This window comes from Danio aesculapii, chromosome 14 (genome assembly GCF_903798145.1).
Source record: "Danio aesculapii chromosome 14, fDanAes4.1, whole genome shotgun sequence".
Lineage (NCBI taxonomy): Eukaryota > Metazoa > Chordata > Actinopteri > Cypriniformes > Danionidae > Danio > Danio aesculapii.
Genome location: NC_079448.1, coordinates 404,042 through 417,049, shown reverse-complemented (window position 1 = coordinate 417,049; position 13,008 = coordinate 404,042). Strand labels below are relative to the sequence as shown.

Below are 13,008 nucleotides of genomic sequence, written 5' to 3'. Positions count from 1 at the left end.
GTGTTCTTTCTTTCTTTCTTTCTTTCTTTCTTTCTTTCTTTCTTTCTTTCTTTCTTTAACCATGCATCGTGTTTTAGTAAATATTATAACCCTGACCTTAACATAGACCCTGACAGAATATTTTAAATTAATAGTAAGGAATATATTATTATTATATATAATACATTATTCTAAATTATACTGGTTAATTAAGTTCCAATTTTAGCTTTTAAGTTCTAAAGACTTGATATTTTCCAAAGTCAGTTTAACTGAAGTTTCTTATTAAAATTAAATTGATTTAATTTATGCATTTAAAGCCAAACAATTTAAAAAAAAAATTGTAAAATATTTTAGCTTTATTCAGTATTTATAAGTCTATTAATTTAATTTATAGTATTTCAGCTTGTTCAAACTACCTTTAGTAGTAAATCATTTATATAAATGTATAATAAATATATTTATATAAATAGTGTTTTTTGAACCATACTATGGTAAAGTGTATTAAACAATATGTAGTATCTATAATTCTTTGTTGATGAATGCTGTACCATACTGTATTAATTATAGTGAACTGATAAACTGTAATAAATACTGTGGTATACTTTATTTTTTACAGTAAAGTGTGGAGTATAGTTACAAAACTACAGTATATTTGGATTTTTTATATTACTATAGTTGTTGTGTTACCATAGCCACTGTAGAATCACCACAACAGATGATAGTACTTTAGCTCAAACACACTACATTAGTTTATATATTGATGTGATCTGAGGTTCAAGAATCTTCTACAAAAAAAAGATCATTCAAATATTTAACAATTATGTGTCTGTTATAGATCTAGATTTGGTGTGTGTGTGTGTATGTGTGTGTGTGCGTGTGTGTGTGCGTGTGTGTGTGTGTGTGTGTGTGTGTGTGTGTGTGTGTGTGTGTGTGTGTGTGTGTGTGTGTGTGTGTGTGTGTGTGTGTGTGTGATTTTAGCAAAAGCTGCAGTTCTTTAAGAGATTAGATTAACCTGTATGATTATGAAAGTATTTTTGGAGCAGGTTTGGATGAACAAATCAAGAGTATAAACAGCATAGTGGATGAGAATAATAATAAAACCCAAACAGGGGTGTTTCCAGCATCTGCCGCAGTGAGTTTGATCTCCAGATCTGCTGCGACAGTCACATCAATACTCTCAGTACTAAACTCACAACTCATAGCAAAATAAATGTTTTGCTTAATGTGAAGAAATCATGACAGAAATACATTATCTGCAGTAAAATATACTTCTAAAACTATAGTAGTAGTATAGTAATAATAATAAAACATTATAATATGATATACTATTAATAATATCATATCATGTTAACATAATAGATGTACAATTATCTAATAACAGCAGCTTTATTTTTATGTAGCAAAAGTATATTACCCTGTTTTAATATTTTAATAGTGACACTGATAAACAATATATTGTTTAATAGTGTCACTATTAAATTTTAAAACAGGGAAGTATAATTTTGCAACTATTACATAAAAATATAGTATATATATATAATTGTATATATGAAGTAATATATATATATATATATATATATATATATATATATATATATATATATATATATATATATATGCATCATTTTAACTGAAAATACATTAAACTGATTTAAAATAGTATAACTTTGTCATTAAAGTGTAATTGTACAGCTTAAAAACAATTCATATTTGTTTAATAAGTTATAATTAACGTGAAAACATGTACAGTGTATACTTTATGGTTGATTTACCTGCATTTTCTGTAGCAGGGTGTTTATTTTGATCCTGATCGCTGATATTTGATGTCATTTGTAAGTTTAATAGTTGCTTCTTCACCGTGTTTCGTGTTTTATTTGTGTTGTGAAGTGAAGCGAACAGAGTAAAATCTCTCTTTCTCATGTTTTCTAACTCGTGTAAATCACCTCCGCGCTGGACGCCGCTTAATAATCAATAAACCAGCGATTATGTAAGACACACATAACATCAATCAGTGATCGGCGAATCCACAAATCTCTCCCTCTTTCTCCATGGCAACAGGGAAGCGTCATGAAGGACGAGTCCATTCGGTGTCGCGGGAGCGCCCGGTCCACATCAGCACTGTAAACCGCGCAGCTCCCGCCTCAGTCACCACACCGGTTACCAGTCGATTTCACCAGTTATACGTGAGAGCGTTGAGATCAGACAGACCGGTGCTGTGCTCGAGTGGTGAAGCGGTTTCCCGCGCGCGGGTGATGCTGTGTGTTGGTTTGCGCCGAGGGAAGATGGCGGCGGCAGGATCTGATCAGATTATCCGCTCCTGGTAAACCTCTGTCTCCTCTCTCAGACTGCTGGTTAACCGAGAGATCCACAGTCTGAGCCCGGGTGTGTGTGTGAGAGTGTGAGTGTGTGTGTGGGTGTCGCGCTGCCGAGCTGAAGCATGTCGGACTCCGAGGAGGAGATCCAGGAGCGGCAGCTGAAGATAGTGCTGCTGGGAGACGGAGCGTCGGGGAAGGTAAGAAAACACACACACACACACAACACACACGCACAAACAACACGACACAACAACACAATCATATACAGCACACACTCACTCACACTACAACACACAAACACACCATATACAACACTCACAATACAAACATCATAAATAACACACACACACACACACAAACTCACATCACATAAAACACACACACTCACAAACAAACACAACACAAACATCATATACCACACACACTAACACACACATCATATACACACACTCACTCACACTACATACAACACACACATACACACACACAAACTCACATCATATAAAACACTCACACTACATACAACACACACACACATCATATACAAACACTCACACACAAACCCATACACACAACACACTCATAGAGAAACACTATATGCAACACACACTTATATTGACACATTATATAGCATGCAATACCCACACAAACATACACACTACATGCAACACACATTACATACAACATACACACATCAGAAACACACTCATACACACCCATACAGGCACATTACATGCAAGACACATCACATACAACAAACTCGCACTCATAGAGAAACATTACATGGGATGCGATACACACACACAGACCAGAAACGCACATAATAAACAACAAACACACACTCATTCAGGCACAGTACATGCAACACACATCACATACAACATACACTCACCATACACACATCAGAAACACACTCATAGGCACATTACATGCAATATACAGACACACATCACAGATACGCACAGCACAGACACCACATACGACACACAGTACATAACACACTGCATGCAACACGCCACACACACATATCTTGGATGGTGCTATAAACATGTTGACTGAATGTGTGTGTGTGTGTGTTTTTACAGGAATAATCTGTAAATATGAACGTCAAATGACACGTTACTCTCCGATAATACACATTTCATTTAGAAAACCTTAAAATGACCAAAATATCGAGTTTTTAAAGACAGAAAACATGCGCAGCTATTTCACTGTACATGATATATATATAATAAATAATAATATATACTGTATAGTGGAAATTCAGTTTAAAACACAGTGAGCAGGAGCAGATTACAGTCATGGAGAGGTGCTGCCGCCGCTGCTGCTGCTGCTATATTTAGCGCTGGTTTGGTAGTTTTAATCTGCTGCTTAATCTGTACGAGAAATGCACATGCAGAGGTCTGAGCTGAGCTTCATTCATGCGCTCGTGTGTGTGTGTGTGTGTCTGTGTGGATTGATCAGAGGTTTTATTCATTCATTTTATTTTCAGCTTAGTCGCTTTATTAGTCAGAGGTCGCCACAGCGGAATGAACCGCCAACTATTCCAGTATATGTTTTACACAGCAAATGCCCTTACAGCTGCAACCCAGTACCGGGAAACACCCATACACACTCATTCACACTCATACACTACGGTCAATTTAGTTGATCAGTTCCCCTATAGCGCATGTGTTTGGACTGTGGGGGAAACCGGAGCACCCAGAGGAAACCCACACCAACACGGGGAGAACATGCAAACTCCACACAGAAACACCAACTGACCCAGCCGGGACTCAAACCAGCGACCTGAGTGCTGTGAGGTGACAGTGCTAACCACTGTGCCACCGTGTCACCCTCAGAGATTTATTATCTACTATTTTATTTGGTTCAGAGTTTCAGGTTATGTGTGCCAAATATCTGTTGTGTGTGTCTCGTTCTCTACTGTGAGGAAGCAGAGCGTTCACTGATGGAGGAGAGAGAGAGAGAGGTGATGGGTGGAAGACAGGTGGAGGGTAGCAGGTGGAGAGAGACAGGTTGAAAACAGATCGAGAGAGAGAGAGAAACAGACAGGTAGAGAGAGACAGGTAACTGGTAGAAGACAGGTCACAGGTAAAAAGAAACAGACAGGTAAAGACAGACAGACGGACAGGTGGAGAGAGACAGGTAACTGGTAGAAGACAGGTGGAGAGAGACAGGCTAAAAACTGTTAGAGACAGGTAGAGAGAGAGACAGGTAACTGGTAGAAGACAGGTGGAGAGAGAGGCATGTCGAGGCAGAGAGACAGATGATGATGGGTAAAAGTTGTAGAGAGAGACAAACGTGAAGAGAGAGAGAGACAGGTAGAGACAGACAGATGGAGAGGGAGACAGGCCAAATTTAAGCTTGTATAGGCTTTATACACTGTTGATCATTATACCGTACGTCAGTGTGAGCCGCTTCAGCTGCTAAATCCATTCACACTGTATTTATTACTCTCCATCATTAAAAGAGTGTCCAAATAATTGAGCAGACAGATGAAGAGGAAACACACAGGATAATTACAGGAGGTGCAGGGGTCCGTTCTTCATTCCTCACTTAAATGATTTGGCAGATCCTGGATCTGTTCATCCTGATAGCTGATCTCTGGCTAATTTGGTTCTTCAAACACGTTCATGAATCAGATTAAAATGTCTGGATGAACTGATCTGAGATCACTGCATGTGTTGTGAAGGACAGATCTATCGATCCTCCAAATCATGATCAGCAATGCAGCGATTGGCTGACAGCACAGCAGCATAATGACATCATCTGATTAATATTCAAATATCCATATGAGCTAAATTACATAAGATTTGTAGTGAACGGTTTAAATATGACACGTAATAACTCTCCACATGTGTTGTGGGCTGCAGGCTTTACACTCATATGTCGAGAGTGTTTAGCAGTTTATTTAGTTTTAGAGCAGATTTTCTGTATTACAGTAGCCTCAGCGTGAGGAATAACTCTGTTTAAATTAATTCTGCATCAAAAAAAGCATTGTGCTATCATCAGTAAAGGTGTCTGCAACGTTTGCTAAGCATCAAATCTCCGCCATATTAGCTGTCAAAACATGTGCATGAGTGCAGACATTATTATCCTTTTAAAACAGCCGGATGTTGAATATATCTGTTATCATACTCAAAGTGTACTGAAGCCGGTACTTTAAAACAGTACACGCTTGTCTGAAGTCTATATCAGTAAATGTCCTCTCTGAACCTCTTGGGGCGAACCATTCTGTGACGTGAAGTTTTATTTTAAACTTCTATGAAATATATATCTTTTCCCCGGGGTTTTCACCTTTAATTGATAAGACAGTATAGAGTATTGACAGGAAAGTGTGGAGAGCAGAGAGAGGGGAAGGATCGGCACAGGATCAAACTCGGGTCGCTGTGAGCACCAGAGTGCATGTGTCGACACACTAACCACTACACCACTGGCACCGACTGTATCATTTTTGAACTTTAAAACTATATATATATATAATTTAAGAAAATATTTGACTATTATTCCAGGTGTATATAACCACTACTGTGAGAGAATATCTGAATTCGGTACACTGAAAAAAATATTGAAAGATGATTCCTTGGATTTACTCAATTTTTTTTACGTTGAGTGGTTGTAAACAATTTATTTGGGCTGAATTTAAACAAACAAATTAAGTTGAACATTATTAAATTTAATTAGTTTGTTTAAATTCAACACAAATAAATAGTTTGCAACAGTTTTGCGTGCAACACTTTATTCAGTGTACATAATTTCAGTATTACCTTTACTTGAAATGACCTGATCTAATCCTGTTTATATGAAATAAGCTCCTGAGCAGGTTTGAGCTCCAGAGCTGTTGCTATGACAACAACTCTTGGATGAGCTTTGAAGAACGAAACGATCCTGGATCAGGTCAAATCACCAATAACTAAATCCAGCTAATGGAGTAATGCACGATTGAAGAATGGACCCCTGATGTGGCAATAAACAAACAAACAAAACAAAACAAAATGAATAATTAAGGACAGGTCATTGACTGATGGTATAGTAGCTGTGGTTGTCTGTCTTCTGTCCAACACACATATATTATAATAGCATGTACATTTATTGGTTGATTATGATCATAAACATGAAGACACATCACTTCTGTCTTATTAACTTTCATTTCAGCTACAATCTGACATGACTCTTCTTTACAATCAGACAAAACTTAAATCCAGCGCTAAACCCAGCATGTTGAGGATTGTCAAGCATTTACGCTGAACATTTCTGGACTCCTCTGTTTGGTTTGTGTGGCGTCCGCAGTGTTTCTCGCTGACCCTCACCACCGCAGCAAAGGATTCTGGGTAACTGTGAGTCTGCAAACCCTTCTGGCTCCAGTTACAGCGGCGCTACTGAACACTAACAAAAGTGTGTGTGTGGAAGACATCTGGGAGTGTGTGACCCGTGCTGTCACTAGCTGTGTTTACATTCAGTGCTGCACAGGAGAGCATCACCTCCTCAGCTCCTGCTGCTCCTGCACAGATATCACTGAGAGAAGTGGAGTCTGCTGCACTGTTGGGATTCTCCACTGTGGTGTTTGTTCTCCTTCAATAAATGAACTGAAGACCAAGACCAAACGCAATGAACGTGGTGGATTCTGGAGGCGTGAGACGAGAGCGCAGACAGATGCTCAAGACAGTTCTGGAGGGATTAATAATAGAAGAAGAATACTGAAGCACTGTGATGATGGACTGACGGAGGGCTGAGGCCTTTTACTATCATCTGTCGATTAAACTGTGGTCATTCTTTAGCTCCTCCCCATAGAGCAATATGGAGGCGGAGCTACTGAGGGCCATTTCTGTGATGTAAAACTGTTGTAATGTGTGTGTGTGTGTGTGTGTTTCTCAGACGTCTCTCGCCATCCGCTTCGCACAAGAGGCTTTTGGGAAACAGTATAAACAGACGATAGGGCTGGACTTCTTCCTCAAGAGAATCACACTGCCAGGTTAGACATACACACACACATACACATGCACACATGTGCACACACACAGACATGTATATGTACATGCACACACACACACACACACACACATATGTATACACACACACATATCCTATATATACCTGTATGCATATAAAAACACACACACACACACACACACACACACACATATATATATATATATATATATATATATATATATATATATATATATATATATATATATATATATATGAATATATAAACTATAAACTCACAGATATACACATATGTGCACTTATACACACACACTTGCACCACTACACACCTATGTATACACACACACACACATACATACACACTCTCATTTACACTCACGCACATACACACCACACAACACGAGACAACAATTTGAACTGAATTAAAGACACTCTAACAGTTGAAATGTTAGATTCGCAGAGCTCATGATGTTCAGGTTCATGATCACAATACACTGAATAACTGAATATCAGCAGGTGTAGCACAAATACAAACAACAACAACAACAATCTGTTTATCAGCGCTCCTCTTCAGTGTTCAGCAGAAACAACACACTCAGTCAGGTTCAGAAGTGTGTGTGTGTGTGTGTGTGTGTGTGTGTGTGTGTGTGTGTGTGTGTGTGTGTGTGTGTGTGTGTGTGTGAAGATCAACCATCTGCAGCTCTGAGCCCTGTTTGTGCAGGACAGAAGAGCTTTCGTAGTGAATAAAGCTGAAAAGAGGCAGACGTACAACAAACACACACACACACACTGCACTGATTCATCCAGAGCCGCAGCGAAAGCCACACACACGCACACACGGCCAGCGGCAGCGCAGAGCTTCAGAAACACTTTATAACAGCAGAATCACACAGGGATCCATTCATTCACACACACACACACACACAGTTTAGAGACTGAGCTTTAGTGTCATCCAGATGTGCTGATTTACAATAATACAGTATATCATGATGATATTTGTAATGTGGAAACTTCATTATTGTAGTGTTCCTAATTGTGCTTTATAATTATTTCATCATTACTTAGTTTTAACATTTGTTTACACTCTGAAGTCTTCAATAATTAAAGTGTTTTGTATTTCACCTGTTAAAGTTACCCTTTTGTAGCTTGTGTTTTGTGGTAGACGTGATAATGGGAATTGCTTTGTGACAGGAGAAACTTAAAACAATTAATTAATTAAAAACATAAATAACCTAAACCTTAAATTACAAATGAAATGATAAATAAATACATGAATAAATAAATTAATAAATATTCAGATTTAGTGTCACCTGCCGTCTGTTTTAGTAGTACATTACTGAATTGTTGTGATATCAGATTAAAATGTGGATCATTATTTAAATAAACATAATTTTGTAGCCAGTTTAGTTGCTAAGATATTTAATAAAAAACTTGTATTGTACACTTTATTAGGTACACCTTACTAGTACCAGATCGGACCCCATTTTGCCTTCAGAACCACCTTAATCCTTCATGGCAGAGATTCAACAAAAGCTACTGGAAATATTCCTCAGAGATTTTGCTCCATATTGACATGATAGCATCACACAGTTGCTGCAGATTTGTCGGCTGCACATCCATGATGCCAATCTCCCGTTCCACCACATCCCAAAGGTGCTCTATTGGATTGAGCTCTGGTGACTGTGGAGGCCATTTGAGTACAGTGAACTCATTGTCATGTTCAGTCTGAGATGATTGGCGCTTTATGACATGGTGCGTTATCCTGCTGGAAGTAGCCATCAGAAGATGGAGACACTGTGCTCATAAAGGGATGGACATGGTCAGAACAATACTCAGGTAGGCTGTGGCGTTGACACCATGCTCAATTGGTACTAATGGACCCAAAGAAAATCTCCCCCACACCATTACACCACCACCACCAGCCTGAACCGCTGATACAAGGCAGGATGGATCCATGCTTTCATGTTGTTGAGGCCAAATTGTGAGCCGAGCATCTGAATGTGTCAGCAGAAATGGAGACTCATCAGACCAGGCAATGTTTCTCCAATCTTCTATTGTCCAGTTTTGGTGAGCCTGTGTGAATTGTAGCCTCAGTTTCCTGTTCTTAGCTGACAGGAGCGGCACCCGGTGTGGTCTTCTGCTGCTGTAGCCCATCCGCCTCAAGGTTAGAGGTGTTGTGTGTTCAGAGATGCTCTTCTGCAGACCTCGGTTGTAACGAGTGCTTGTTTGAGTTACTGTTGCCTTTCTATCAGCTGGAACCAGTCTGGCCATTCTCCTCTGACCTCTGGCATCAACAAGGCATTTGCGCCCACAGAACTGCCCTCACTGGATATTTCCTCTTTGTCGGACCATTCTCTGTTAACCCTAGAGATGGTTGTGCGTGAAAATCCCAGTAGATCAGCAGTTTCTGAAATACTCAGAGCAGCCCGTCTGGCAGCAACAACCATGCCACGTTCAGCGTCACTTAAATCCCCTTTCTTCCCCATTCTGATGCTCACTTTGACCTGCAGCAGATCGTCTTGACCATGTCTACATGCCTAAATGCATTGAGCTGCTGCCATGTGATTGGCTGATTATAAATATGCGTTAACGAGCAGTTGGACAGGTGTACCTAATAAAGTGGCCGGTGAGTGTATATAAAATTGTATACCATGCAGTGCATTTTCTGCACAATAACCTTAAATATTACACAGTTTGTACACAATAAAATGTCAAAAACAGACCAGCTGAAGTCATTTTTCCCAACCATTTACAGATTTGAAATAAGGAAACATCTCTTCTTTCCTATGAATATTTTCCTGAATGTCATGTGAGGTTTATAATGAGAATGAGCTGGTTTGTGTAGTCAGGCTGTGCAGTAGTGAATGTTTGTGTGTGTGTGTGTGTGTGTGTGTGTGTGTGTTTATTATAAGTGTGCGGTTCCTGACGGCTTATTTTCAGGCTGTTCTCATGCGGGACGCTCCTGTTTTCAGGCACTCGTGGAGCAGAAAGCGGCGGCGTCAGCACATGCTGGCAGAAACACACGCTCACTTACCGTAAAGAGAGACTGCTAGAGTAAATAAAGACAGCAGATCGTTATAGAGGCACGTTTGCTGTGATTACACACACACACACTCCACTGTATAGTCTGAGTCTATTGACTGTAATGCTGGTCACCCAAATAGAGGAGTATTTTCATTCCAAACACAATTATGATTATGAATATTTCACAGATTCAATTTATTAATATGACCTTACAGATTATTTACAACTGTCTCCACCTCCTGAATCATACAGTGATTTAATTACTATCAAATAAATAAGTCTGATTTTCATCTTGTTGTGTGCGTTTACTCAGTTAAACTGTGTTACTGTCGACTCTACTGTAGTCAACTTTGTTTTCTCAGCATTATGTTGGTTTTCTCTGGATCTCTGAGCTTTTCTGCTGTATTATTCGTCACGTGTGCTCATATTGAAGCTGTCTTCATTCAGAAACCGCTGTTTAGGTTCCTAAATAATTCAGAAGAAAGTGTGTGTGTGTGTGTGTGTGTGTGTGTGTGTGTGTGTGTGTGTGAGCCACAGGGAGTAGAAGCGTCAGTGTTGTGTGCAGAGATCTTCAATCGGAGTGTTTTTACTGGTTTTCCAGGAAACCTGAATGTGACGCTGCAGGTCTGGGACATCGGTGGACAGACTATTGGAGGGAAAATGCTGGACAAATACATCTATGGAGCACAGGTCACACACACACACACACACACACGCACACACACACACACACAAACACACACATACATATATACACACAGACACACACAAATACATATATGCACACACACATATATACACAGACACTCATGTACACTCACATACACACAAACACAGACACACACACTCATATACACACAGATTTAAACATGACCACTGCTGCAGTGTGTGTGTGTGTGTGTGTGTGTGTGTGTGTGTGTGTTTCTGCAAAATGTCTAAGTGACAGTTGGTTGTGAAAGTCTGTAATGTTTTACATGTATGAAAATGTGTGTGTGTGTGTGTGTGTGTGTGTGTGTGTGTGTGTGTGTGTGTGTGTGTGTGTGTGTGTGTGTGTGTGCGTGTGTGTGCAGGGTGTTCTCCTGGTGTATGACATCACTAACTCTCAGAGTTTTGAGAATCTTGAAGACTGGCTGAGCATGGTGAGAAAAGCCAACGAGGAGTCAGACGTGCAGCCGGCCATATCACTGATCGGGAACAAGAGTGAGTACACACACACACATGCATGCATAAACACAAACACACACATACACATGCACATACATGTCAACATGCAAATATATGCACATATACACAAACACACACACAAATGTACGCATATATAAACACATACATGTGCACACAAATACACACACAAATGCATATACAGACATGCATACACACACACACACACATACATAAGCAAGTGCACACAGAGACACACACACATGCATATATACAGACACGCACACACTACACACAGGTACGCCGTACATCTTACTTTATTCAAATGTGTTTTGTTTATATATGAGCGGTGCAGTGGTTAGCACTGTCGCCTCACAGCAAGAAGGTCTCTGGTTCGAGTCTCGGCTGGGTCAGTGTGTGTTTCTGTGTGGAGTTTGCATGTTCTCCCCGTGTTGGCGTGGGTTTCCTCCGGTTCTCCCCAGTCCAAACACATGCTACTCTGACATCAGCAGCTGTGTCTGAGGAATAAATCAGCAGACTGTGTGTGGACAGACGCACAACACACAATACAAGCATCACCTTTAGCGTCTGTTGCTGGTTTACAACGCAAATCTGAAATATTGTCAACATTGATGTGTGTTCGTGGCGTAATGGTGTGTATCGTGACTGTCTCGCCGCAGTGTTGTGTGTTTGTTAGGAGTGTGTGACCCACTGAACGGATTAATCAGTGAATGTACCAGTCTGACCTGTGACCTTTGACCTCTCTGGTGTACAACTGACCAGCTCTGCTGACCCCTGTGTGTGGGAGCTGACTAGAGTGTGTGTGTGGGTGTGAGTGGGTTAGGTATGTGTTTATGATTGTGTGTGTGTGTATATCCATGGTTCTGTGTGTGTATGCGCACTGGTGTGTGTGTGTGTGTATGTGCGAGTTAGGATTAGGTGTGTGTATATGATTGTGTGTGTATATGTGCATGTTTGCAAGTGTGTATGTGTGTGTGTGTGTGTGTGCACTGGTGTAGTGTGTTTGGGTCGTCGTGTCTGTCTCGCTCTCTCCGTCTGCTGGGAATCGTCTGCACAGAACGCCAGCGCTGTTTTTCTTTCTTCTCTTTTTTGTTTTGGTTGTCAAGGTTGTGTGTGTGTGTGTGTGTGTGTGTGTGTGTTCCCATGAAGATGAAGAGCACAGAGCAGACCTCACAAATGTAGATCCAGTTTTACAGCAGTCGCACATACAAACACACACTCCACACACACACACACGTACATACAAACACACACACGCATACACTCACACTTATATGCATACACGGACTCACACAGATACACACCAGCATACACACACACACAATCACTTGTATACACACATTCATACATATACATATAAGCATACACACACACACACACACGGACGCGTACACATAATCACACACTTGCACATATACACACAGGCATGCATACACACATACTCACATGCATATACATACTTGCATGTATACACACTCTCACACACATGCACTCACATGTGCATATATACACACGCATACACACGCACACACACACATGCATACGCATACATAGACAC

At 40.2% G+C, this 13,008-nt stretch overlaps 1 protein-coding gene across 4 annotated transcripts in view; it reads left to right on the top strand.

Annotated features, from left to right (window-relative positions):
* The first annotated feature begins 2,093 nt into the window (after positions 1 to 2,093).
* rab28 (RAB28, member RAS oncogene family) overlaps positions 2,094 to 13,008 on the top strand; it is an 18,097-nt gene continuing 7,182 nt past the window's right edge. For 2 of the 4 annotated variants that reach the window (XM_056472702.1, XM_056472704.1), the window contains exons 1-4: positions 2,094 to 2,491; positions 7,170 to 7,266; positions 10,870 to 10,958; positions 11,339 to 11,468. In XM_056472702.1, the coding sequence (XP_056328677.1) occupies positions 2,417 to 2,491; positions 7,170 to 7,266; positions 10,870 to 10,958; positions 11,339 to 11,468 (391 nt within the window). In that variant the 5' untranslated portion in view covers positions 2,094 to 2,416. The remainder of the gene's footprint in view (positions 2,492 to 7,169; positions 7,267 to 10,869; positions 10,959 to 11,338; positions 11,469 to 13,008) is intronic. The other 2 variants (XM_056472705.1, XM_056472701.1) reach the window with 2 other exon arrangements.